We start from the raw sequence: 26,134 nt of genomic DNA on the forward strand, positions 1-26,134 counted from the left end.
AAGATCGCCACACAGCTTGCGGGCGCTCTTCCTTCCAGGGTGACCCTGAAGGTCAAAGGTTCTCCTGTATGATGTGCATCAGCAGCCCTGCCTGGGTGCCAGAACCTGAGCTTCCAACCCAGGCCCTTCGGCACGCACCAGGGACCTCTGGGCCCTGTTTCCTTGGCGGGGAGAGCCACATGCACTCGCCAGCACTTTGTCGGGGAGCCCACTCTGGGTCCCGGAGCTTCGGCTGTGCCTCCACACACGGGCGCTGGATAGACGGATTCCACATGTGAAGGCATACTCCCTACCTGTGAGAACTGTGATCAGACTTAGCCGCTTCTCCAAAAATGGCCTTGCTCTGGGTTTTGAGGCCACTGATATGAAAACGATAGACTGAAGATGCTGCACCTCCACATGTCAGGCAGGAAGTTGCGAGCCTTTCCAGAATTTCCCTTGACCATGAGTTGAAAAGATTATTCCTTAGACACCTGTGACATTGCTGCAGCCATTTGGTGTGTGCCCTCCATGGCCTGGGGTTCCCCAGCCCACGCTGTGAACAGGTTCTTGCCAACAAGGGCCTGGTCTGCCAGGATCCACTTCCGGAATACCTTTTGCTGTCTAGGGCTCCCAGAGACCGCCTTACAAAAGCAGTTACTGCTGGAGCAGGGTGGGGAGGCCTCCCTGCTCCTGTCCCATTCCCTAGAGTGACCACCCAGCGTGCTCTGCTGTGCAGCGTTCTAGATACATCTGTGTGTGTGTGTAAGTGCACAGGCACAAACATGGAGTTCTTTTCCTTTTGTCTTAATGTGAGAACTTACGTGTGCACTCCAGCGTATGTTTCTCACTCCCTGTGTTGTGGGCATCTTTCCACAGCAGTCCATACTGCACTGCATCTGTGACCTTTCTAATGGCTGCAGACTGTCCGTCATGTGACTGCACAGTTTATTTCACTGGCTCCCTATTGCTGGACACTAGGGTTAGTCCAGCTTTTCCCTACAAACAGATGCTGATACGATCATTGCTGCTCAATTCTGTCCACAGCCCTTTGGCTGTGAGAGACACAGGAGGGAGAAATGGAAATGAGGGCCAAGGCCCTTTCTTCCTCCACTTGCTGCCACCACCAGTCACTCTAACTGCCACCACTTACTGAGCCCCTGTGCCGGCTCCCATCCTCTATCTGTACAACCAGGCAGGAAGGACAGACGGTGGCAGCGGCCAAGAGAGCTGACAGTGTGTAGCAAGGATTTGTAATTGTTCTGTCTGTCTCTCAAGTCTCTGCTGTATCAGCTACACAAGTTTTCACACTTTGTTTTTGCACAAGTCCTACATGGAAGCCAGTGAATATGTCAATGCTGGCAGAGTCCCCTTCCCCAGCTCGGCTTGTGGCCTGGGATTCTTAGCACCATCAATCTAAACCGTGACAGCAGTGTTCACATGAGCCTGGGTGCCCCCCTCTGCCTAACTGTCCATTTGTTATTGTCTGACAGGCAGGTGATGGTGCCTACTCTGGGCCTGGACTGTTTCCACTGGGGCTCAGGTGTCAAAGTAGGTCAGCCCCCAGCCCGCCCTGTGGAGTAGGTGACGTGGGAGGGGCCACCCCAGAGGCCTCTCGGATGGGGAAGTGTCAGTGTGGAGAATTCTGGGGTTCCACGTGGTCTTTCCTCCATTGAGGGGGCCCTGAGGTAGGATGATCTAGAGTGAAAGGCTTGGACTGGGTCAGTGTTTCTCCCTGTGGGCCTCACGCTCTATCCCAGAACTATCTGGGGAGCTGGGGAAAATGCAATTGGCAGATTCCTGGGCTCCCCATCCCCCTCCCAAACCTATTCGGTCTGACTGGTGGGGGAGAGCAGGGTCTGCATTTCGGACTGAATCCTCAGCAGTTTTGAACTATAGTGGCTGCAGTACACCTGGCCTCCCCAAGTCGCCCCAGTAGGTCACACCTGCCTCTTGCTCCTTGCTGTGTCTTTGCAGAGCATTGTGTCCAAACTGGGGCCTCTGCCTCGAATTCTGAGGGACGTCCACACAGCACTGAGCACCCCGGGCAGTGGGCAGCTCACAGGGACCAACGACCTGGCCTCCACGCCTGGCTCTGGCAGCAGCAGCATCTCAGCTGGGCTGCAGAAGATGGTGATCGAGAATGATCTCTCTGGGTAAGAGCTGCCAGGCGTGCGGGGTATTGTGGGGTGCACATGCAGACAAGGCACAGCCCATCTGCAGTCTCATTTGAGGAGGGTGGTCCCTACACCAGCGTTTATAAAACAAGCTGGGTGAGACTCAAAACGTGTTGTGCAGGCCCTGAGTGGTGAACCTCCAATGGGAAAAAATCAGAGAATGCTTCCTGGAGGAGGTGGAACTATAGTTTTGAGCTTTTTAGGAGAAGTCACATTTCCATTGGTGGAAAAGGCATTCTAGGTAGAGGGACTAGCAGACAGGCCTGGAGAAAGACAACGTGTTCTGTTGAAGAACAGTCGCTGTTCCCAGATACCTCCAGATCGATCACCTGGGTGTGTGTGAAAAATACCTGTCCTCCTGGCGTTTCCTGGGCCTGAATGAGAATCTCAACAAGTAGCACTTGGGGCTGTGTGTTTTCAGCAGGAACTTGAGTGACTCTGCAAGGCTTTGGGCCTGGGAGCCCCAGAAAACGTGAGAGATGCTAAGGCCCAGCCCTCACTCTGAGCCCTCAGCCCCAGGGCAAGTGCCCTGTAAGTAAAACACACATGCGATGGAGGGGGAGGCACAATGTCCTCGAATGTTGATGTCAAAAAGAGGACATTCCTTTAAAACACTTGACGTTTATACTGAACCATTTATGCCCCACTCGTTTGCTCCCTTTGCCCAGCAGGGCTATCTTGGGCCAGCTAGTGAGGATGAGGCTGGGGCCACAGAGGTGGGAGTCGGGTCTCATTCTGAGGTGGTGGCAGTGGTAGGTCTTAAGTGAGGGAGAGTGTTGAGATCAGGAACCTGGGGAGATGTGGTGCGCAGGACCTGAGGCCCAGGAGGAAGCTGGAGCTATAGAGACCATCATGCCACTTCTCGGGTCCCTCTGAGTCCTGGGGGTCTATTCATACAACTGCCAACACCTTGGCTGAGAGGTGGCCAGGCACATGGGTTCTGAGGACTCCTGACTTGGGCGTGCAGTGGGACAGCCGAGGCCCACGACTGCTCTGGGTTTCTCCTGGCTCTGCCTGCTGCCCTTGTCCACTTCTTCGCAGCCCACAAGTGTTTGGCCCGAGTGCCCAGAGCCCGCTACCTAAGTCCCATCAGCTGTGGCTTGGCACTTCCTCTCCATCCCAGGCTCAGCCACCTCCAGCTCCCCGTCACAAGCCTGCGTCAAACCCCCACGTCCTTGCTGCCCCAGCCTACCTGTTCACCCCCCCGCATCCTTCCCTCCAAAGCCCACCTGGCCCCAGCACGTTGTGCCTTCTTCCTTCCGAGGAGCTGGCTTCTGGGAAGGGGCCAGGGCGCGGCTTGCCACTGCAGGTGTGGACCCTCCCTACCTGAGTCACGCTTCGAGGATCCTCCTCTCATTCCTTGTTTTTGCCAGGAACACCAGCCCCCGCCTGCCAGTCAGACAACGGGTGGCAGCAGGAGGCTGCGGAGGGAGGCTTCACCAGGCTCCACTTTGGTTATCAGTCTGATTAGGATCAAGAGGGAAGAGGCAGAGGGAGCCCCCCGGCTTTGAAGTTGGACTTCTCAGTGCCGGACCCTTGGATAGCAGAGAGTGCTGCGTTGTGGGTTTGGGTTTAGCTAAGGGGAATTTTCCAGCATACTCAGGCCTTAGCACGCATCATCTCAAGATGCAGCTGAGCGGGGATAGGGCCTGCCGGGCATCCTGGTCTGGAACTAGCAGCGCTGGCCCCTACAGCAGAGGTTCCATGCAGGAGCAGCCATCTCGGCCCCTCAGCCCCCGTGGTAGCCTCTGCCAGAGTCAGCTGCCTGGGCCGTGGTTTGCTTCTGCACCTGGGCCACTGGCCCCCAGGCCTCTCCCACTCTTGCTGCCCCAGCACCTCCCCTGCCTCCCTCCTCTCCCCTGCCTCCCCTCTCTTCCCCCAGCCCTGGCTCAGGCCACCGGTCCCGGCAGGTTGGCGGGGCTCTCGGTTTGGACCCGCCTTGGCTGCATTCACAGTTCTTCTCTTCCCCCTTCTTTCCCTGTGTGTGCTTGTCTCCCTGCAGTCTGATAGATTTCACCCGGTTACCGTCTCCAACCCCCGAAAACAAGGACTTGTTTTTTGTCACAAGGTCCTCCGGGGTCCAGCCCTCACCTGCCCGCAGCTCGAGTTATTCGGAAGCCAACGAGCCCGATCTTCAGATGGCCAACGGTGGCAAGAGCCTATCCATGGTGGACCTCCAAGACGCCCGCACGCTGGACGGGGAGGCGGGCTCCCCGGCGGGCCCTGACGCCCTCACCACCGACGGGCAGACACCTGCAACTCAGCTGGTGGCTGGGTGGCCAGCCCGGGCAGCCCCAGTGAGCCTGGCAGGGCTGGCCACTGTCCGGCGGGCAGGCCAGACGCCAACCACGCCGGGTACCTCCGAAGGCGCACCAGGCCGGCCCCAGCTGTTGGCACCGCTCTCCTTCCAGAACCCCGTGTACCAGATGGCGGCTGGCCTGCCGCTGTCGCCCCGTGGCCTTGGCGACTCAGGCTCTGAGGGTCACAGCTCCCTGAGCTCCCACAGCAACAGTGAGGAGTTGGCGGCTGCTGCCAAGCTGGGAAGTTTCAGCAGTGCTGCCGAGGAGCTTGGGCGGCGGCCTGGGGAGCTGGCACGGCGGCAGATGTCGCTGACTGAAAAGGCCGGGCAGCCCACGGTGCCAAGGCAGAACAGCGCTGGTCCCCAGCGAAGGATCGATCAGCCTCCACCCCCGCCGCCTCCACCACCTCCTGCCCCGCGTGGCCGGACGCCACCCACCCTGCTGAGCACCCTGCAGTACCCACGGCCCTCAAGCGGAACCCTGGCATCGGCCTCGCCTGATTGGGCTGGCCCTGGAGCCCGGCTGCGGCAACAGTCCTCCTCCTCCAAGGGCGATAGCCCTGAGCTGAAGCCTCGTGCGGTGCACAAGCAGGTCAGTGCTGCCGGTCGGAGGCCAGGCTCTCGGGCCTGGGGGACCGTCATACCCCCTGTCATGCTGCTCCTCCCCATCATTTCAGCTGTACCCAGCTCCATCCCATGCTGAACGAGGCCACATTCAGCCCCTCCCACCAACCTGCCACACACACTACCCCTCCCCTCCTCCCGGGCCCCACTGGCCCCTGCCTGAATCCTGGGAAGCAGGGACACTGCTGCCTTAAGGTTTCTGCCAGTTTCCCCAGGAACAGCTGCGGTCAGGGAGGATGAGGGAGGGGTCCACCCATCTCCAGTTGCAAGCCTGTTAAAGCCCTACCCAGGGTAGGATTCGACCTGTCCTCACAGGCCCCCAGGCCCCTCTCCCTGGAGTGCTCTCACAGGCTGAGCTGGCCTTCAGGGCTCCGCGGCTGCAGTGCATGGGCGTCTCCTGTCACCAGGGGCTTCACGCAGCACGTGGAACGGGCGTGCTTTGGGTTGAACGCCCAGCCTGCAGGGGCTGAGCCCGCCCGCCCTCGCCTGGGCAGCAGAGAGCAGCACTCACCAGGCCTCCCAGCTCTTGCCTGCTTCCGGCTGCCTCTGAGAGATGGGGTCCCCTCTGTCAGGGCTGCGTGGGCAGGTGCCTGGTCAACTGAAGGTCCCCTCCCTACCCTGCCTCTGAGACACTTGTCCCCGTGGCTCATCTGGTGCCGCTCCCCGCCCCCTCCCCTCTGCCTCCCTCCAGCCCCTCACAGCTGTGTTTCATTATAGGGCCCTTCACCTGTGAGCCCCAATGCCCTGGACCGCACGGCTGCTTGGCTTTTGACCATGAACGCGCAGTTGTTAGAAGACGAGGGCCTGGGCCCAGATCCCCCCCACAGGGATAGGCTAAGGAGTAAGGAGGAGCTCAGCCAAGCAGAAAAGGTAAAGCTTGACCCTGGCAGTGGGGGCAGGGTGGGGCTGCCTCCCTGCGGCAGCTGGCAGGGTTCTCACCCCGAGATCCCTGGCTGAGGGGCGCTGCTTGTTCTGCCAGCGGCCAGTCCCCTCTCAGCCTCCAGTCCCATGTGAGGACAGCGGACAGTGGCATCTGGAAGAAGGGCAGCAAAAGGGGTTTAGCTTAGACCTGACGTTTTCTGTGCGGGCTGCACCTGAGACTCAGTTGGGAATTATACTGAGTCCAGACTCCTGGGACCTGGTCATCAGACCTCTGGGAGGCCCCTTCCCCGAGTGACCAGGCAGCCAAGCTCCTGAGCATCTGAGACTTGAGGGCCAGGGGTGCCCAAGAGGCGCACGGACACCTGGGGAGCCTCATGCGTGGAGGCAGAGAGGCAGTGGGTCTCTGAGATGGCTGGGAGAGCCTACCCCAGCCAGGCCCCCGCCCCTCTGGGTCTGTGCTCCCATGGCCCGGCTCTGTCCCAGCCCCGGTCACCACCAGGGCCTGGGAGAGAAGGAGCCAGCTGGGCGGGCGAGAGGGGAGGTCAAGTTGCTACTGAGATGTTTTCTTCCCCCAGGGGAAAAAAAGTTGGACATTCTAAAATATCCACATCCCAGCCCACCTTACATGTCTAGTTTTTGGGGGCACAGTGGGGTCCTTCTGTCTTCTAGAATTCTCCCACTTGTTGTGGCAGCTGCCCTGGATCTGTATGGCTGGTTCTTGTCTCCTTCTGGAGGCCAAAGCCCAGGTAGACACAAGACCCCATGCGAGGCCCCCCAGAACAGCAGCCACATCTGCCACTTACACGGGTATCCCCCTCTTGGCCCCAGGAGAGCCTGTAGCAGCCACTCCAGCAAAGGCATGGAGTCAGGGTGCAGCTTTCCCTCCCCCTGCCCAGAGTGAGGTCCATGCCCATGCCGCATTCTGCCACCCCCCCACCATCCCCTTGGTCTACTGCATCCACCCGCTTTCACCATAATTACGTGAAGGGGACCAGGGGACATGGGGTGCCGTGCTCCAAGAGCCAGAGTTAGGCTGGGGAGCAAGGAGGGCCAGGCTCCCCTCCCCCAGGCTCCCTGCCTGAACCCAGGGCCAGGCTCTGCACCTTTCTGAGACTCAGATTCCCTTTGCGAATTGCAGGGATTGCCCGAACAATTGCAGGGGTCAGGCTGCAGCTGGGGTGTCCCTTTTCCTCATTGTTCCTTGGCTGAGCTAGTGAGTGGCTGCTTCTCTCACCCTCTTTGCTGCTAACAACGCTCACGGGCAAATCCAGGAGGCCTTTGTTCCGTTGAGCTCCCTAGAGACCTGGTCCTGCCTATCAGGGAGGGCCCTCCCTGCCCCTCTCTGCCCTTCTCTGGGCAGCTGAGGAAGTCTGTGATGGGCCACTTCTCCTGGAGCTAGGCTCTCCTATGGGTCCAGCCTTGCCTCAGGGGATCAGATTTGGGGTGGGGCTGGGTCCTTACCAGTCTCTGGATCTGCTGCCTCCTGACCTTTGGGTGGTCCTTTGCTGATGAGTGAATTGGGCTCCTGAGGCCAAGACTCAAGGCGAGGCTCTTCCTGCCTCCCTCAGTCCCTGTGTTCTCACGGCCCCTGGCCCCCAGCTCCTTGATGCTGGTGTCGACTCTGCCTTGCCCCTCTGTCCAGCCTGCCCAGCTTTCCAGCTCGCTGCTTCTCTTGCCGCTTCACACATCCCCCCTCTCCCCAAAGGCTGAGCGTGCAGGGCTGACTCAGCTCCTGAAAGCCCAGAACCACCCTGCCTTGAACCTCTCTCTCCCCTGCTTCCCTGTGCCACCGCCCTGGCTTCAGGGTCAAATAGAGCCTGGGCGGCTGCGGTCTTGCCCCACTGGTCGGTCCCTCTCTGTGTGACTGGGTCACCTCATCTTCTGGGCCTCAGTTTCCCCTCCGGTGGAGCCCCCTCCTCTCAGGGCACTGTCACATCTCCTTAATATATCCAAAGGTGCTGTTAACCTAGGTTTGTTATGAGAAGCCCAAGGCCCTGGTTAAACCCTTACTCCTGAGATCTGGGTTTGAGTCTTCATCCCCCTCATAGCTGTAAGGTCAGGCTGGAGAGCAGGAGAGTGGAGTGGGGAGAGCCCCGGATCGGGGAGAGACCTCGGTCCCCTCCGTCTGGGCTCCTTGGGCGTCTCCTCGCTGTGTGAAGTGGGCTGGGATGGCGATGGCCCCTGGGCATTCCGAGCTGGGCTCCCTGCCACCCTGCGCTCCTGCTCGGGCTCATGAGGCTGTGCTCTCTTGTCCTGGGTGCTGTGCCCACGGCACGCTGCCCTCTTGGCAGGACCTGGCAGTGCTGCAGGACAAGTTGCGAATCTCCACCAAGAAGCTGGAGGAGTATGAGACCCTGTTCAAGTGCCAGGAGGAGACGACGCAGAAGCTGGTGCTGGAGTACCAGGCACGGCTCGAGGAGGGTGAGGAGCGGCTACGGCGGCAGCAGGAAGACAAGGACATCCAGATGAAGGGCATCATCAGCAGGTGAGGGCGGCCTGCTCTGGACCCAGTCCTGGCCCCACGTGCACAGAAGGGGCAGACCTGTCCACTGCCCTCCTGATTGAGGCAGGGGCTGATCAGCTGTGGGATGAGCCATTGTGGAGAGAGGAGGGAAGAGAGCATCCCAGGCAGTGGGGACAGTGTGGCACAGGCCTGGAGGTAGGAGGTGGCCTGGAGTGTGGGGAGCCCCACACGGTGCAGTGTATGTTGATGGCAGAATGCAAAGTTGGGCATGGCAGAAGTGAGATCAGCCAAGGCCAGCTCACGGAGGGGCTGTGGCCTTGTAGGGAGTCATGTTTTCTTGGTAAGCACTCAGGGGAGTATAGAAGCTGTATTGGGGGTGCCAGGAAAGACAGTGAGGACGTGATGCAGGGCAGAAGTAGGAATGAACGGTCAGATACATTTAGTGGGTGACGGTGGGAGGTGAGAGGGAGGAAGGAGGCAGAATAACCCCCAGATTTCTACCAAGAGCATCTCGGTGTGTCGTGGTATCAGTTACTGAGCTGGGGAATTTGGAAGAGGAGCGTTTTGGGTGGGGAGGGAGGAGAATGACGATGGCAGTTTTGGATATGTTGAATTTTAAGGTGCCTGTGGATTATCTGGGAAAGATTTCCAGGGGGATCGTTGGCTTTAATGCTGACTCTCGTCTTTATTGATGGCTTATATCATGTCCTGTCTTGATCCCCCCTCCCCCGCCCCGACTCCCTATGGCTCCAGTGGGCACACCCTCATCAGTATCGGCAGGCAGGGAGTTTGCTCAAGGTGTAGTGTCCAGGCCAACCCCAAGGGTCCCAGTCCTGGAGTTTACTTCCTTACGACAGTAATATCAGGTAAAGAGGAGACAGTGGATTTACAGCTTGTTCGTGTATGTGGTACAAGAGCTCATCAGCAGCATAGATTAGCAGGTGTACGGGAGCCGGGACACTCCTGGACCTGGCCTCATGCTTTGTTCCCTGCAAAAACCCTTCCCAAATGCCTCCTATTTAGACCACCTGTTTCTCTGCGCCTAAATATTGTTTGCTTCATTTACCTGTGTGCTTTTTCATTGTAAAATGGTTAGCATGAGCAGAGGGCTTTTAACCAGGGTGACTAGCAACCCACTGTTCACTTGACGCCAGCTCTGATCTTGGCTCAGCTCGTCTGTGTGCTTTCAAGAAGAGAAGTACTTTTCAACCTAACCACCTCCTCCTCTTTGTGTCTATTCTCTGAGGGGTGCATGCTCTCCTGAGTTCAGTGGCTCACTTAACATGTATTTTTAGCCAATCGTGGTATGTTTGCTCCCTAACAGAAATGTCGGTTAGCTCAATTTGGTGGATAGCATTGTTGAAGTCTTCTATATCCTTATGGTTTTTTGTCTACTTGTTTACTGTTGTTCTGTCACTTATTGAGAAAAAGATATTGAAGTTTCTAATCATAATCATGGATTTGTCTGTTTCCCCTTTCATTTCTGTTGGTTTTTGCTTTACACTGAAACGCCATTCCCAGATGCACACACATTTAGGATTGTTGCGTACTGTTGGTGAACTGACCTCCTTATTATTATAAAATCTCCTTTGGCTGTCATAATATTCCTTGCTCTGAAATCTATTTTGCTTGATATTAATACAGCTGCCCCAACTTTATTTTGATTAGTGTTAGCCAGGTATATCCTTTTCCATCCTTATACTGTTAACCCATCTATGTCTCTATAGAAAGTGAGTTTCTTTTACAGACACCTTATTATTGGTTCTTGCTTTTTATCTAATCCAACAGCTTCTGCCTTTTTATCGGAGTGTTTAGACCATTTACATTTAATATAGTTGTCAGTATAATTTATGTTTATACCTATTATCTTGTTACTTGTTTTCTATTTGTACCATCTGTTTTGTTCCCTTTTTTCCTGCCCTCTTTTGGATTGAGTACTTTTTATGATTCCATTTTGTCTTCTTTATTGGCATATTAGCTATATCTCTGTTGTGGCTTTAGGACAGGGGTTGAGAACTTTCTGTAAAGGGGCAGATAATAAATATTTTAAGCTTTTGGGCTGTAGGGTTTTGGTTGTAACTATTCAACCCTGGTGCTATAGCGGAACTGTTTGTATGGTGTGGCAGATAGCCACACCGATTCGGCCCTCACTCTGGCTGTAATAGTGGGGACTCTCATTGTTTTTGTCATCTGTACTTAGTGTACCTTTTTTTCTCGCTGTTTTTAAGATTTATATTTTTATCGCTGATTGCCAACAGTTTGATTATGATGTGCTGGGTGTGATTTTCTTCATATTTCTTGGGTTTGTTGAGCTCTCAGATCTGTGGTTATCTAGTCCCACCTGCCCAGTCTGTTTTCTGGGACCCCCCCCATTGCACATATGTTATGCTGCTCTGTATTGTCCCCACTGATGCGCTCTTCTTTCCTTTTTCTCTTTTGTTTTTCTGTGTTTTGGGTAATTTTTATTACTGTGTCTTTGAATTGACTAATCACTTCTTCAATGTCTAGTCTGCTATTAATCCTGTCTAGTATTTTTTTCATGTCAGATATATTTTTCGCCTCTAGACTTGCAGTTTGGTTTAAATTCTGTCCGTTTCTCTTCTCATGCTCATGCTTTCTTCTATTTTCTTGAACATGTGGAATATATTTATTTGTTTTAATGTCCTTGTCTACTAATTCTATCATCTGTGACATTTCTGAGCCTCTTTTTGTTGATTAACTTTCTTCCTAGTTATGGGTTATATTTTCCTCCTTCTCTGCATGCTAGGGATTTTTTGGTTGGATTCCAGACGTTGTGAATTTGACGTAGGTGCTGGACGTTTTGTGTTCCTTTAAGTATTTGGAGCTTTGTTCTGGAACACAATGATGTTACGTGGGGTCAGTCTGCCTCCTTTGAGGCTTACTTCTCAGCTCTGTTGGAGTGAGTCCTGGGCGACCTTCGGTCTGGGCCTGCTCTGGCTCCCCTGCTGAGGCAGTTTCCTTCTGGGCATTCTGCTTGATGCCCCTGTTAGCACGTCTTTCCACTCTGTCTGGAAGGAACGTGAGCTGTTTATTCCTGGGTTGTCTTGAGTGCTCCTTCCCAGTGGAGCTTCCTGGCCTGGCTCTTTTCTCACAGGCGTGCAGACCAGCCCTTGGCCAAAGACCCAAGGGGACCCCTCAGGAGATATGTGGAGTTCTGTCTGCATCTTCCTCCTCTCTGGCACTGCCCCGAGAGTCCCAGCCCCTTTGCCTCCCTGCCCTCGAGCATCTCCTCCACTCTGTAACATCGCATCCCTCCTTTTCTTCAGCCTGGACTCTCCAGACAGTGAGCAGGGCTCCCCTCACGGTCCCTTCTCTCGGGAGTCACTGCACTGCCTGTTGTTTGGTGTCTGGAAACCCTTGTTTCATATACTTTGTTTGGTTTTCTAGTTTGGTTTTTTTTTTTTTAATGGCAGGAGGGTAAATCCAGTCTCTGCTGTCACACTGTAGCTGGAAACAGAAGTCTCTCCCCGAGTGTAATCTCCCTTCTGGTTGAGACCACCTGAGGGCCTTCCTCCCCATCCCTCCCCTCCTCCACCTTACAGGCTTTGTTTGCTCAGTGACTTCCCGTCCTATGACACGGAATCCCCCTTGGGGTGGCCCCACACCCCTACCTCCTGATCAGTGCTCCCTGACCCCTGAGCCACTGACTTCTCACGACAGCCCCGTGCATCCCTCCCCAGCACCGCTGACCTGCCTGTGCATCTACTGTGAAACAGGCCAGGTGTTCGCCCAGGGGATAGGGGACTGCTCTGCTGGGCTGGAGAAGTTGTGCAGGTAGAGACTGAAATGAAGCCTTGGGAGTAGATGAGCTTGTGTGAGAAGAGTGTGTAGAGGGAGAAGAACGGAGGGCTGAAGCAGAGGCCTGTGGAGCCCTGGTGTCCTAGGGGCAGACAGGACAAGGTGTCTGCAAAGCGGAGGCAAACCCGGACAGTGTGGGATGTGGAAGTTAACGGAAGAAAGTTGGAAGGGGGGAGCGATTAACAGCCATTGACAGGTGCATGAGAGACAAGTAAGATGTGGCCAGGAAGGGTCTCAGGGAAGGAGCAGCCCATGACAGACCCACGCCTGCCTTAGCTCTGAGCTCCTGCAGAAGGTGCTTCCATCTGCTCTGCTCACTACCCCACCTGCAGACCTGACTTGCCCTTCTAACGTCCAGTTCGTTGTGTGCACCACCAACTCCCCCGTCTCCGGGATAGTCAGCTACTTCCTGCTCTCTGTTCCCTTGGTCGCTGAGCTTCCCGTGCAGGGCGTAGCTACTGTTTGTCTGTGTCCCTGCTGCCCTGTGAATTCCATGAGGGGGAGGACTACACTCCTTCATCTCGTTACCTCGAGTGCCCAGCACAGCCTTGGTGAGCACAGTGGGTGGAGAAAGTTCTAGAGCCCTTCAGGCCCTTCGTCTTCCCACCCATACCATGAGTCCTATGACATTAGACCACCTGCCTGGCTCTGGGGCGTCCAACACCCACTCCTACCCCCTTGGCTCCTGGAAGAACATCAGGAGAGGGGCAGCCCTGGGGCGTCTGGGGATTTGGGGACAGAATTTGGGGCAGGCGAAGTGTAAGGAAGGAGCAGGCCCAGCCCCTGTCAGGTAGGGGCCAGCTAGAGGGCTCTGTCACAGGCATGTGCGGGAGGTGAGTCTATGGCCCACAGAGGGGCTGTCCTCGTATGTCCTCTGTGCAGGTGGGATGGCTTGTTCCTACCAGTCCCCACACCCACCCCCTCACCTGCTTCCTCAAGTGCCAGCCTGACTGTCCTTGTCTCTGGTCGCAGGTTGATGTCAGTGGAGGAGGAGCTAAAGAAGGACCATGCGGAGATGCAAGCAGCTGTAGACTCCAAACAGAAGATCATCGATGCCCAGGTGGGGGGCTCTGGCCCTTTGGTCAGCCACAGGTGTCAAAGGACTTAGGATAAGAGGGCGTGACTTTGGCTTTTCCATGTCCTCCATCATACCCCACTGCACAAGCTGAGAAGGAATAGGAAACCAGGATCTCTGCTCTGAGAAGTCAGACTTGAGGGTCTCAGTGGACCACAAGCTTGCTAGGACAAGCTGTGAAAGAGGTGGGGCAACTCCCCCCCTGCTGGGACAACATGGTGGGTATTGCCTTTCACCAGGGGTACTGACCAAAGAGTGGAAGCTACTGGGAGGAGAATGGGGAAGACTGGGGGTGACAGCAGGCTGGGCAGAGGAAGCAGCGGGGGCTCTTGTTCAGAGCTGTGGCTTCCTGTGTTGAGAGGGGAGACATGTAAGAGACTAGCCTCCAATCTCCTTCACCCAAGGCTGTGCGTTTTCCTTTCACCCGCCCAGGAATAGGGCCGGGCCTTGCTCAGGCTGTAAGTGCACAGACTCACCAGGAGCTGTGACCTCTGTGTGTTGCACATGCACATCAGCACCTGCCCTCGGGGCCTAGGGTGGCTGACAGAGGACAGCACTAGAGCTGTTCTGTTCGGGACGAGAAGCAGGCGATGTGGTCAAGATGTTAGGAAGGCAGACTCAGGAGGTCTTGGTCTCCCATGGCGAGGCCGTCTGCTCCCCAGCACGCCCGCTGCTCCACAGCCTTGATGCCTTTCCCACGCTTTGCACGCTGTGCGCTCCTGTCATCCTTCGTCTCCTGCAGGCCACCTTCCACCCCCTCCTTCTTGTAGGTGTGCACAGCCCCAGGGAGGTCCCTTGCCCTGCACGGTCCCCATCTGGCCCAGGAGCCCAGCCCGTGACCTCAGGCTAACACCCTCTTTGTCCACAGGAGAAGCGCATCGCCTCACTGGATGCCGCCAACGCCCGCCTCATGAGTGCCCTGACCCAGCTGAAAGAGAGGTACAGCATGCAAGCCCGTAACGGCATCTCCCCCACCAACCCCACCAAATTGCAGATTACTGAGAACGGCGAGTTCAGAAACAGCAGCAATTGTTAACCTGCCCGAGGAGGGAGGAGCCTGCCCAAGGAGAGGGAGGACTGTGGTGGCCCAGGGCAGGGTCTCGGCCTGGGGAGGAGCGCCCCCACAGTCGCAGCCCCAGCACAGGGGGCAAGAGGCCAGGCGGCCGCCCCCTTCCCTCCACCCGCGGTCCGAGAGGCGGCCACAGAGGGAGCCGCGAGAGACTGACACTGCGCGAGCCCGCTCCCCTCTCTTCCAGCCCAAGGAGCGTGTTCGGTGCAGGCCAAAGAGACTGCACGCTGGGGAGTGGGGACAGCCTGGTGGGAACAGGGGGCCTGCCAAGATTTGTCTCTGTTGGTTCTTGAATTTGGTGCGTGTCACCTTTCCTCCTTGAGCTGGCCAGGTGCATGTACCCCCACACCCTCCCTAGGGAGGGAGCTGTCCGGAGAGGTGGAGGGTTAAAGAGCCAGGGGCCTGCCCCTGTGGCTTCCCTCACCTCCTCAGGGGCCCAGGACTCCCTGGCAGCCAGGCCCCTGCCCTGTGGGACCTGCCCCTCGGTTCCAGGAGCTGACAGGTTGGTCAGCAGGCGTGGGGAGGGTGGGGAGGATGGAGCTGCCAGAGTTCCGTAGCCCCTGCCCGTCTCCACCCTGCACACCTGCCACCGCGTATAGCCTGCCGGAGACCCCTCCTGGCTGTGAGGAACCAAGGAGTCACCCTGTCCCCAAAGTTCCTGCCTTTCCCCTCCCTCCCTCCCTTTCCTACTCGTTCCACCAAAAGAGGCTCTTTCTTCTGGGCTCTCGCACCTGCGGGGAGGATCCAGAGCCTCCCTCGCTTGCCCCACAGCCCAGGCCAATGCTCTGGGGCTCCCCGAACCAGAGATCTGGGCAGAGTAGGCCCAGAGGGCACTGCACGTGGTGCCTCCGCTCTCCTGGGGCTAGGGAGCCAGGGGACAGTGGCCCTGCAGGGAGCGGCCACCTTGGTGCTCACCCTGAGAGAAAGGCTGATCTTTCCTGATTGATGGGTTAAGAAAATTCTAACGCCTGCAGGCCCTGAGAAGGTGGATAACTGTGACTTTTTTTCCTTTCACAGTATGCATTAGAAACAAAAGCCCGCTTGCTCGCTTGCTGGAACACAGGGGCCTTTTAAATTGAGCGTGCGCACTGCATGGGAAATAGCGGCCCTGGAGGATGTTAGACTTGCTCCCTCTCCAAGACAGCAGCGGCCTGCACCAGGCCCCGTGCGTGCGGCGGCCTCCTCACCCTTCCCGGCCCAGCCGAGGACCCAGGCGCTGCAGACAGGGGGGGCACACCCACAGCTGGGGCTGGTTTTCCTCAGCTCTAGGCTGTTGTGTAGCTTTTCAGCCCTCCCGCCGCCCCTCGCGGGACACAGGTGGGCAGGAGCCTGGGTCTCTCTCGTTCCTCCCTGTTCCCAGCCCCGGCCCTGGTGATCTGGGGCAAGAGCTGGGCGTTTGCCCCACGGTGGAGCAGAGCTGGGTGAGTCAGGAGCCACCCCTCAGCCTCAGCCTCAGCCTCAGCCAGCTGAGGAGACCCTTGGAAAGACCTCTGAGCACCTCCTGCCCCTGGGGCTGGAGACATGCTGCCAGGGCCTGACTTGCCCCAGAACCCACCAGGAGGGGTGAGGGGGTGTGGCCCAGACCCCACTGCACCCGTCCTGGGCCTGTGCTCTGGGAGGGGGCTCTGAGATGAAACCTGTAGCTCACTTAGGCCGGAGACATGCTGGTGGGGAGAGGGGACCATCAGGGGTCACAGACCTCAGGAAGGAAGGCTGTGGGGCTGAGGCCCTGTCCCCGCTCCTGGCCTCACAGGCAGGGCCTGGCCCCCGTGATGTCCTCTGGTTCAGTCTCGCACCCCCACTGCCCAGTGAGCCCTCCCCTCCTCCCTCTACCCCCTCCCACCGATGCCTCTTAGAGTGACCTCGGACTGAGCACCTCTTAGCAATACAGGGGGAGGGTCCCAGGGCCTGGACAGCAGGGCGCAGGAGGCCAGCGCGGTGGCCAGTGCTGGCGCCCTTGGCGCGGGTTGTGAGCTCTCAGGCCGAGAGCCTTATTTACCTAGTGCAAAAACTGTAAAAGTGTACAGACTCTTCACAGATTTTTATCTGACTTGCAAGTCTGATGATTTTTGTAAATGTTCTTGGTGTTTGACTGTAATGTACCTATTTCACCTAATGGATGTACATAATCCTTTCGTCCTGGTGCTGCCGAGGGCTGCCCGGGACCGCTGCTCTCCGATGGTTTTTATTTTATTTTTTAATCTAGAGAACAGTATTGGGCAGGAGGAAGAGGTTTAGGATTTGGGTGTTGGGGTTTTTTCCCTGCCCGTGGCATTTATTTGTTGGCTTTGCAGTGTGCTGTCTGGGTGGGGGTGATGAGGACATGTGCCCTGACTGGGCCAGCAAAGGGGGGCTCCTCCTGCTGGGGCCGCAGAGAACCCGTGTCCTGGTGTTGGACGCTGCCTGCCGCAGAGCTGGTTGGCAGAGGGCCCGGGGTGGGGAGTGAGGGAGGGCAGTCCTTGCTCGGGGAAGACCGAGGCCCCCGGGCCCCAGGCCCAGACTCTGCTGGAGGAGGCTCTCCCTCCCCTGCTGACACGCGAGGCCTGACTCTTTTGCTAATCTTCTATGTTTCGGGTGAAGGAAACTGCCAAACTTCCTAAAGGGAAGACTCTTTTCCGACTGCCCAGAAAGGGGCGTGGGGAACCGAGGGCAGAGCTCCAGTGCCCCCCACCCTACAGAGCACCTGCCCCGGGTACACCTCTCTCCTCCACCCCGTCCGTTTGCGGAAGGCAGACAGTCCAGGGAAACAGCTCCTCTTTTCTACACACTCGGCCCAAAGCCGCCCCAGCCCCCGCACCGCCTCCCTCCTCCCCTTTTGTAAGTATGTGAAAAGGAGAAAATGCAAACGGTGGAGTCTTGGCCGGAGCTCCTCCCTCCAGCCAGGACTTTTAACTATGTAATAATGTACAGAGAAAGTCGTTGGTGTTCTAAGACTGTGTGGCTGTGCAATTTCTGTACATTTGCAATTAGAAATATTAAAGATTTATTTAGCTATTTTAAGCCTGACTCGCCTCTCCATTCAGCTGTGTCTCAGGAGATTTTCCAGGGGTCACCCTGGAGTCGTGGGCCGATATTGTCCTTTACCAAGGGACCCCAGCATTTGGTTCATGCTGGTGGCAGTTGTGGGCAGGGGAGACCCCTGAAGCCAGTGGTAGTGGTGATTTCAGCTCACTGAGCGACCTGGGATTGTCCCCCAGGCCTGGGGTGCAAGGGAGCTGTATGCCACTGTCCACGCTCCCCAGCCTGACTCCCCAGGGCCCCTTGTCTGAGCCCAGGGATAGCTCCAGACTTGTGTGGTTCTGTGGAAGGAGCTGGGGCTGCATCCTGCTCCCCAAACCTCTGTTCCCGGAGGCTCAGCCATTAGGAAATGTGAATTCCCCACGCCTGCCCTGCCCTGCCCTGCCCTGCCCTGCCTTGCCCTGCCCTGCCCTGCCCTGCCGTCCCTGCCTGCCCCGTCGCTCCTCTCACTGCACCCCTCCCCAACACCCCCCCTCAGCCTGGCTGACTGCAGCCACCTGCCCAGCACCCTGGCCTCTCCGGGCGTTCTCAACCTCTAGTCTCCTCTGAGGACCCCGCCTTCCACTTCACCAGCCACCCCTGGGGCCACACCCTTGGCTGTCCTCACCTCCCACCTCTTAGAGAAGCATCATCTGTTGTCTGTAATGGCAGGCATCAGGCTTTCACCCCCGTCAGGCCCTCCCCATCCATCTGCGCCCCAGATGGTCCCCAGGCCCCTTGCGCCTTTACTGCCTTCCCCACCCGCCTAGACCCTGTCATCTCCCTCCTCAACCCCTCCCTTGACACTATTTTTTGACCACATCGGCCCTGGGTCTACGCAAAGGCCCGAGCTCTCTGGGCCCCTGAGCACTGCGGGAGACAAGTGAAAACGCCCCCGGTTCCCACCATGCCCTTCATGTTCCTGCCTCCACTCCCAGCTAGGCCTTCCTCCCCCAGCCTCCACCAGGTTAGCCACACTGCCTTCCTCAGATCCCAGCCAGATGCTCTCCCTGCATGAGAGCCGTGCTGCCCCACTGACCCTTCCCTGACCCACCACCAGTCTGGCTCCCCAGCCCTCACCCCTGGAGCCCCAGGAGACAAGGCGACCCTCTTCCTTCCTGAGGCAGCCCCTGGCCAGGGCCCTCCCCCTCCCCCTTTGCTGCCTTAATGGCTCCTAAATCTTCAGCTTCACCGCTCTTTCCTACCGCATTTAAAGTGCCGTGCCGGGTCTCCCATCTGTTCCTCACCTGCTCCTGGCTGGGGTTTCTTCCCTCCCCCTCAGCCAACCTTCTTTAGAGTGTTCTGCTTACAGGGACCTGCTGCCTCCGCCTCCTCACCTCCGCTCTTTCCCCAGCCCCCTGTAACCTAGCTGCATCTCCCACGCCTCCACCACCTCATTGCCAAACCCAGGGGCCCCCTCGGTGCTTCCGTACCGCTGTCCCCAGCCCCCAAGCTCGGGGGCCACCATCCCTCTGCTGGGGCAGTGCCACATAGACAGCGAGCGTAGAATTCAAGGGAATAGCAATGAATGGGACAGAGAGATCATTTCCTGTTGAAGACAGAAGGCATTCATAAGGATGGTACACAAGCTGTGAACCTCCACAGGTGGGTTAAGTAGCATCAAATAGGAAAAAAAAAAACCTGCTGAAAATGCAAAGGAAAAAATCGACAGAAATACAATTGCATTTGAGGCTAAGGTACCACCAGTATTAGTTTATTATAGATCAAGGAGACAGTAAGAATGCAGGATATTTTAATAATGAATAAGGTTTAGTAAGCAGGGGTACATCAAGCTCTTATGCTGGAGAGAAAACACCTTCTTTTCGAATACACCTGGAACGTTACCCCAAGTTGACTGTACTGAGATAGGAAAACCTCAGAAAGTCGCCCAGAGAGACAGTTCGAGCCACATTCTGTGCCTTGAAGCAATAAAACTGGAGATCAATAATAAGTGTTTAATTAGAAAAAAAATACCATCAAGAAGTTTAAAAAATATTGAGTCAATAGAATTAGATTTTTTGAAGCAACTAGTCTTGCAATTAAACGTGGTATATTGAGCACACACATTTATCTCTTCTCCTCCCCAAATACCACTATATTGACAGGAAAGGACTAGAAAGATTATGACTATAAGGATGCGATGAATGTGGGAGGAGACAGCAGTAGATAAGAGAATTTGCAAAGCTTTGGCAGATACAAGCTGATGGAGTGGTGACTGTATGAGCAGAGCAGAGGGGGAGATGGAACAGAAATGAGTTGGCCAGCCCCGAGGGACCCGGAGCGGCTCAGAAGCAGGAGGCCCCAGAATGATGGGAGGAAGAGCCAGGCCATCAGGTTGGAAATGGAGACCCAGACCCCAGCCTCTGCCCCTGTTCTGCACCATCAGGACACTTGTTTTGACGCTGTCAAGTCCTTGTAAGGAACTGGGTATTTATTGTCTGGAGGAGTCATCCAGGTATGCTCCGGACTTGGGACCCCAGGCAGCGCAGAGGAGCCTGTGAGGAAGGGGCTGAAAGCAGGTGGGAGGAGAGAAGGCGGGCTTCTGCCCTCCATAGCGCCCAACCACAGGCGCCCTCGCTGCTCCTGCAATGCCCAGAGCCAGGCGTCTTTCCTGGCTAGCCGACTGGAACATTCTTCTTTGGAAAAACTGGCTTCAGAGAAAAGACCTCCAGATACTTGCCCAATGCAAAGACTGAATCGCTGTCCCAACATCCCATAATGACACCCACCAACCACGTGTCCTGTGTGCACCACACATGGGGAAAGAGCACAGACAACTGAGGAAGGCTTCCAGCGAATAAGAGAAACTAGATACGAATTTATCTGGGTCTTTGCTTCATTAGTGGCAAGAAAGCCTCCTATTTGCAAATATCAAAGCTCAAAAAAAACCAAAAAGGTAAGCAAGCTTCCAACATGAAAGAAAGAGGCCAAATCAACCAGTCCAAGAAAGGGAACAGAAAACAGAGACAATGCAGGAAGTAGAAGAGCATTTAAAAAAATAATAATAACCCCAAACTCTAATATCCTCAGGGAGACAAGGCAAGAGCAGGATGCTCTGAAGAAAAAACCAAGATCAAGAAAGAGCTCCTGACTACTAGATTTTTTTACAAAAATAAAATATCAAATAGAAGTGATGGAATACAAAGTTGAGGTATTCTTCCAGAAAGTAGAACAAAATACACAAATAGAAAATGAGCGAGAGAAAAAAAAAAATCTAGAGGCTCCATCCAGACTGTCCAACATCCAACTAGTAGGAATTCCTGAAAGAGGGAAAAAGGGAAAAGGAAGGGAGAAAATGGTCAAAGGAATAATAGAGCAAAGTTTCCAGAGCTGAAGAGAGGACGCGAGGGTCCAGGTGGAAAGAACCCAGCACAACTGATGGAGAAACCCCCTCCAGAGTACAGCACTGTGAAATGCCCAAACATGGCCAGAGCTGTGCTGATCCTCTCTGGCCTTGGCCAGGATCCCAGAGGAAGGAAGGGGCGGCTGAGTACATGGGCCTAAATGAGGAGATGTCGGGGAACGGTGGCCCCAGAGAGCAGAGAGGGACTGATGTTCCTGAGAATTCCTGGGGAGTCTTCATGAGTAATCCCAGTAAGAAATGGTGAAGTTATGGTGAGACCAATCAGCACGATCCTGTGCCTTTTCTCTGGCCACTGTCAAAACTAGTTAATGCCCTACAGGGTTATAAAACCATAAACAATGGAGTTGCATCTTTACCTGCCAAAAATCTGCAAGCGAGCATGTAATTCACATACTACATACGTATATAGTTAATGTCAAGTCAAATAAATGTATTCCTCCTAGATGATGGAAGAGTCCTGGGGTGGGTTTCTTAAACAATACTGCAGTGGGACACTGGAATGACAAGCTGGCCTCCTTTTACCTTAATTCCAAGTTTTGGCTGCTATTTCTGAATACTCCCTGTCGATACACCATGATCACAGAGCATGAAGCCTCAGTGACCTGGCAGGCAATGTGAGTGGCTGAAGCAAGCCCACTTCAGAAGACACTCAGACCCAGTGTTGAGACAACAGGGAGAGGTAGGGACTGGGGTGAAGATTTACATACCATCCATTCTCTTCTCCCTGACTCCTAGGTTTTTATACCCAGCCCCACTGCTCTCAGAGCTCCACGTTCACAGGGCCACACACCTACTTAATGTCGCCACTTAGATATTTCATAGGCATCAAGTTCGATGTGCCTGAAATGGAGCTCTTGACTTTCAGACCCTAAAACCTGTTCCTCCCCTCATCATCTAACCCCCCAGAACGGCTCTGCCATCCTTCCAGTTGCTCAGGCCAAGAGCCAAGTGTGACTTCTAGACTCTTGTGCATTAAAAAGGATGGATAGGTTTGGAATAATATTCATGATATATTGTGTATGAAAGCAACCAGATCAATATGCCCCATTCTTTTAAGGAAAAATAAATAAATTACATTACGTGTAATAAACTACATAGACCAACTATGTGGGAGCAAACACAGGCTACTAATAGCGACTTCCTCTGAGGAGCAGGGCTCAGCAGGATGGGGAAGTGGGGCTGGCACTTTCTACTTTACATTCCTATTATTGTTTGAATATTTTACAAGCAGTTTTTATTTCTGCTTTAGATATGGAGCCATTTAAAAATAAATAAAACATATCCATATGGGGATGTCTTGCCCCCTGAGAGGCCCAGCCAGACAGAAACAGAAACAGTCCCTTTCCCAGAGGACTGTGGTGTGACCTTGGCCGTGCCCTCCCCGCCTGCCAGTGACTTTGGTACAGTGACCATGGGGGAGCTGGGAGCCCCACTCACCTGAGACAGAGGACCCCTGGGGAAGGCTGAAGTGGAGTCCCTGGGGGCTTACACTTGGTGGTGTCCACACTTAGCTGGCGCGTGAAGTTTGGCTTCCTGCCCACCAAGGAATCCAGCCCCCGTCGGGGAGAGGGGATCAAAACTGCAGAGTCGGGAGAGGGGCTCCGCCTTCAATTCTGATTCAGGTCTCTGGAGAGTCTTTGGAATACTTTTCTTTTAAAATGTTTCTAGATTTTACATTTAATTATAAAAGTCACAAATGCTTGTGGTAGAGCATTTTTTTTTAAATGGTAAAAGCATGACTGTCACACAAACATAAAATCAACATATGTTTAGCATTTTTTAACTCATTAATTAATGAGGGAACCAGTCAGTGGTCACATCCAATTCAAAGGAGAATTCCAAGAGCCACGTTTATATAGGCAATCACAAATGCTGCAAAACTTCTACCAATAGACGCAAAAAGTTCATCCACAGGGCAATAATCAAGGGCATCGCACCGGACGTGACTTATTTGGTTTCGATGGATAAGAATCACACGATGATCAATGTTTTACAATCCACAGAGCTGCACAGTAGCCCAAGGACAATGAACGCAGGTTATGGATCTGGGATACCCAGTAATCCTTTTTTCCTATTTTAAAGTCTTACACAATTTTTCCTGACACCTCAAAAAAAAAAAAAACCAAACAAACAAACCAAAACCCCAGAAATATATAAAGATAAAAGAGATTCCCTCATTCATAAATCCCCGTCTCTGTGGACATCTACTGTTAACAGTTTATCAAGGTGTCTGACAGACCTTACTCCTGCACATCCAAACCCGTATTTTTAAGACAGAAATAGAATCACACAGCACACCGATTGACCGTTGGCTTTTTTCACTTGGCAGTATGTCATGGACACCGTTTCATGACAGATATAATTCTTTGTTAAAACTCTTTTCTTTTTTTTAATGATTATATTTGCATATACTCTAAAATTTCAAGTCCTGGAAATTGAATTTTTTTAAAAAAAAGATTTGATTTGGAAAGAATTTCAAACTTACAGCAAATTTGCTAAAATCAACAGTACAAAGAACACCCACATATCTTTTACCCAGATTCTCCTATGAGCATTGTTACCCCATCATTTTATCATCTTCTCTCTTTCCACACACACACACACTTTTTTTCTGAACTCCTTGAAGATAGGTTGCGCATGTCGTGGTCGTTTACCTCTAAATACTTCAGTGTGTATTTACTAAGATTGGGGATATTCTCTTGCATAACCACGGTACAGTTATCAACCGCAGTCAATTTAATAGCGGTCCATGCTTTCTCTAATGGAACATTCACATTCCAATTTTCTCAGCTGAACCCGTGATGCCCTTTACCACGTGTCCTTCCAGCACAGGGTCCGGTCTGGGGTCAGAGACTGCATTTAGTTGTCGTGTCTGTTTAGCCTCTTTCAATCTGGAACATTTCTATGGCTTTTCTTTGTCTCTTATGGCATTGACCTTTTGGAAGAATACAACCAACCATTCCTCCTGCCCCTTTTTTTAATAAAAAGAGAATTTTGCATTCGTCTGATGTTTCCTTGTGACTAGTTTGTGGTTGTTCATTCTTGGCCAAAATACTAAGGACGGCATGTTCTGTCCTTCTCAGAGTGGCGCATCTGGAGACCCATGACATCCATCTGTCCCTTGCTGGTAATGTTCATTTTGATCACCTGATCAAGTTGTGGTCCAATTTCTATCTTGTATAATAACTGGAGTATTGTGGAGTTTTTTGTTTTTTTGTCTTGCTTGCAACTAAAAAGCAATCTGTGGAGAGATACTTCGAGACCATGCAAATATCCCGGTCCTCATCAAAATGTCCCCTTAGATTTAGAACCACTAAGCATTCTTGCTTGATCTGGCCTTTACTAGGATGGCGATCCTCCACTTTACCGGGTGACCTCAGACTTTTACTGTCAGCAAAGGTCCTTCCATCTCTCCACGTATTTATTTATCTATTTATTATCAGTATAGACTCATAAATTCCTATTTTTAAGCATTTATAGTTCATTACTCTACTTAAGTATTTTGATGCTCAAACAGTCCCAGATTTGGCCACTGAGAGCCCCTTCGAGCTTGTGCCTGTGTCCTGGTGACATGCCATATTTCTTAACCGCAAAGCAAGAAAAGTAGGAATTAACAACACAAGTTTACCTGCCACTTGGAAATTCAAAATGCATGTAGAAGTGTGTATGTGAGTGCATGTGTGTGTGCACATATGCCAGTATCTAGGATGCGAGCTGTGATGGGTGTGATGTGTGTCGGTGTGGGCAAGTGCAGCCTGCACGTTGGGGTGGGAGCAGGTATCTGTGGGTGATTCTGTGTCTGGTTCTGTCCAGGTGTGGCTTGTGTATCCATGTGGGTGTGTGTCCCATTTTAGTTTGTGCAGGGCTGTGGCCGGTGTGTGTGGCACGTGCTGGAGGCAGAAGCCAGCCTGTGGCTCCCAGGAGATGGGCAGAGGCAGATGCACCATGCTGTGGCCAGGGTGTGGGCTTCAGGGGCCAAGTCCCTGGATGGCCTGTCCATTGGTCCTGCTGCAGTGGTGGACAAGGGCCAGGGGACTCATGGATGGGGCAGGTAAGCAGGGGGGCACAGGGCAGAGGGCAGAGGGCAAGATGAACACAATGCCTTGAGACCATCTCTCTGCAATCAGTGCCCATGTTCAGCCCCCAGCACGGGTACCTGCCCCCTGCAATCTCCTTTCCATGTCATCCCTCTTCCTTTCAAGCTCTACACTGGGAGTTAGTTCCAGATCCTTCCCTTCCTGTTCCCTGGTGGAGGTTTAGAAAAATGGTCCCGGCAAGAGGAGGGGCCAACGTGTTCATTACAGGAAATAAGCAGCACAATTGCATTCTAATAAATCAGCGCAGATTTCAGAGCAGCACGGGGTCTCGCGGGCTCCGCGGGCCGTGGAATTCAATATGATATGCTTCAGCCTGTCAGCTAATGGGCTGCTGCCGGATGCCACGTGACCCAACCTTCCCAGGGACGTTAAACGATGCTGAAAAGTGGCCCAGATTTATTTATTGGGACAGTGCGTGTTCCTGCCTGTGGGTGTGTGGGGACATGACAAGTTATGAAAATAGGTACGTACGAGCAAGGCGGGAGGAGGCAGGGTTTGCATGCTGGCCCAGGGCCGGGCAGACAGCCTGTGGCCTTCCTCCTGGCTCTGCTACTGGGGCTGCCCCACCCCGGGGTCATCACCCGCTGACCCAAGTGACACCCTGGCCCACGACTTAGAGCCTCAGTTTCCCCATCTGGTAAATGTGTTCATTCATTCATGATTCCTTCTCCCACCTGTCATTCATTCCCTCCTTCATTCATTCCCAGAACATTCCATGCATGACGTACTGAGCCACGTGCTGGATGCTTCCAGGGCTGCCAACAGGATGGACAAGGCCCTGTCCTCCTGGAGGGTGAGAAGGCATTAAATACCTGTGATGAGAAGTGCCATCCATTTTGCCTCCTACAACCCTCTTGAGTCTCTGCCTTTCACGTCAAGAGCAGCCGCCGGGTTCCAGCTGCCATTGCCTCCCACCTGGACCCCTCCCAGCCAGCTCTCCTCGTCCACTTGCACTCCTCCACACTCCATGGTCTCCTGCCCTCTGCACTTAGTTAACCCCTGTCCGACCTGCGGCTCCAGGCGGGCAGAGGCACATCTGGTTTTGCTCACATGGTCGCCTCATGGGGCTGCATGGTACTGGTGCAGAGAAGGTGCAATTCTTGAGTTGGGTGAGGAAGGAAAGGGAGCAGTGAAGCCGGAGCCCGCCGTCCAGCAGGGCTTAGCCAGGTAAGACCAGCAGAGGTGCAGACCCCGGGGCGCAGGGCACATGGGGGCCGGAGGGGCCAGGCAGGGACTGTGGCCTTGCTCCTCAGAGTGAAGGGAAGCCACGGAGGAAAGTTTTTAAGGG

At 54.3% G+C, this 26,134-nt stretch overlaps 1 protein-coding gene across 47 annotated transcripts in view; it reads left to right on the forward strand.

Annotated features, from left to right (window-relative positions):
• DAB2IP (DAB2 interacting protein) overlaps positions 1–17,388 on the forward strand; it is a 194,376-nt gene extending 176,988 nt beyond the window's left edge. For 12 of the 47 annotated variants that reach the window (XM_023628798.2, XM_070251057.1, XM_023628796.2 and 9 more), the window contains 6 exons: positions 1,957–2,135; positions 4,159–5,047; positions 5,797–5,949; positions 8,253–8,446; positions 13,217–13,304; positions 14,188–17,388. In XM_023628798.2, the coding sequence (XP_023484566.1) occupies positions 1,957–2,135; positions 4,159–5,047; positions 5,797–5,949; positions 8,253–8,446; positions 13,217–13,304; positions 14,188–14,355 (1,671 nt within the window). In that variant the 3' untranslated portion in view covers positions 14,356–17,388. The remainder of the gene's footprint in view (positions 1–1,956; positions 2,136–4,158; positions 5,048–5,796; positions 5,950–8,252; positions 8,447–13,216; positions 13,305–14,187) is intronic. The other 35 variants (XM_070251043.1, XM_070251021.1, XM_070251024.1 and 32 more) reach the window with 7 other exon arrangements.
• The last annotated feature ends 8,746 nt before the right edge of the window (positions 17,389–26,134 follow it).

The sequence above is a fragment of the Equus caballus genome, chromosome 25 (assembly GCF_041296265.1).
Source record: "Equus caballus isolate H_3958 breed thoroughbred chromosome 25, TB-T2T, whole genome shotgun sequence".
NCBI classification, from domain to species: domain Eukaryota; kingdom Metazoa; phylum Chordata; class Mammalia; order Perissodactyla; family Equidae; genus Equus; species Equus caballus.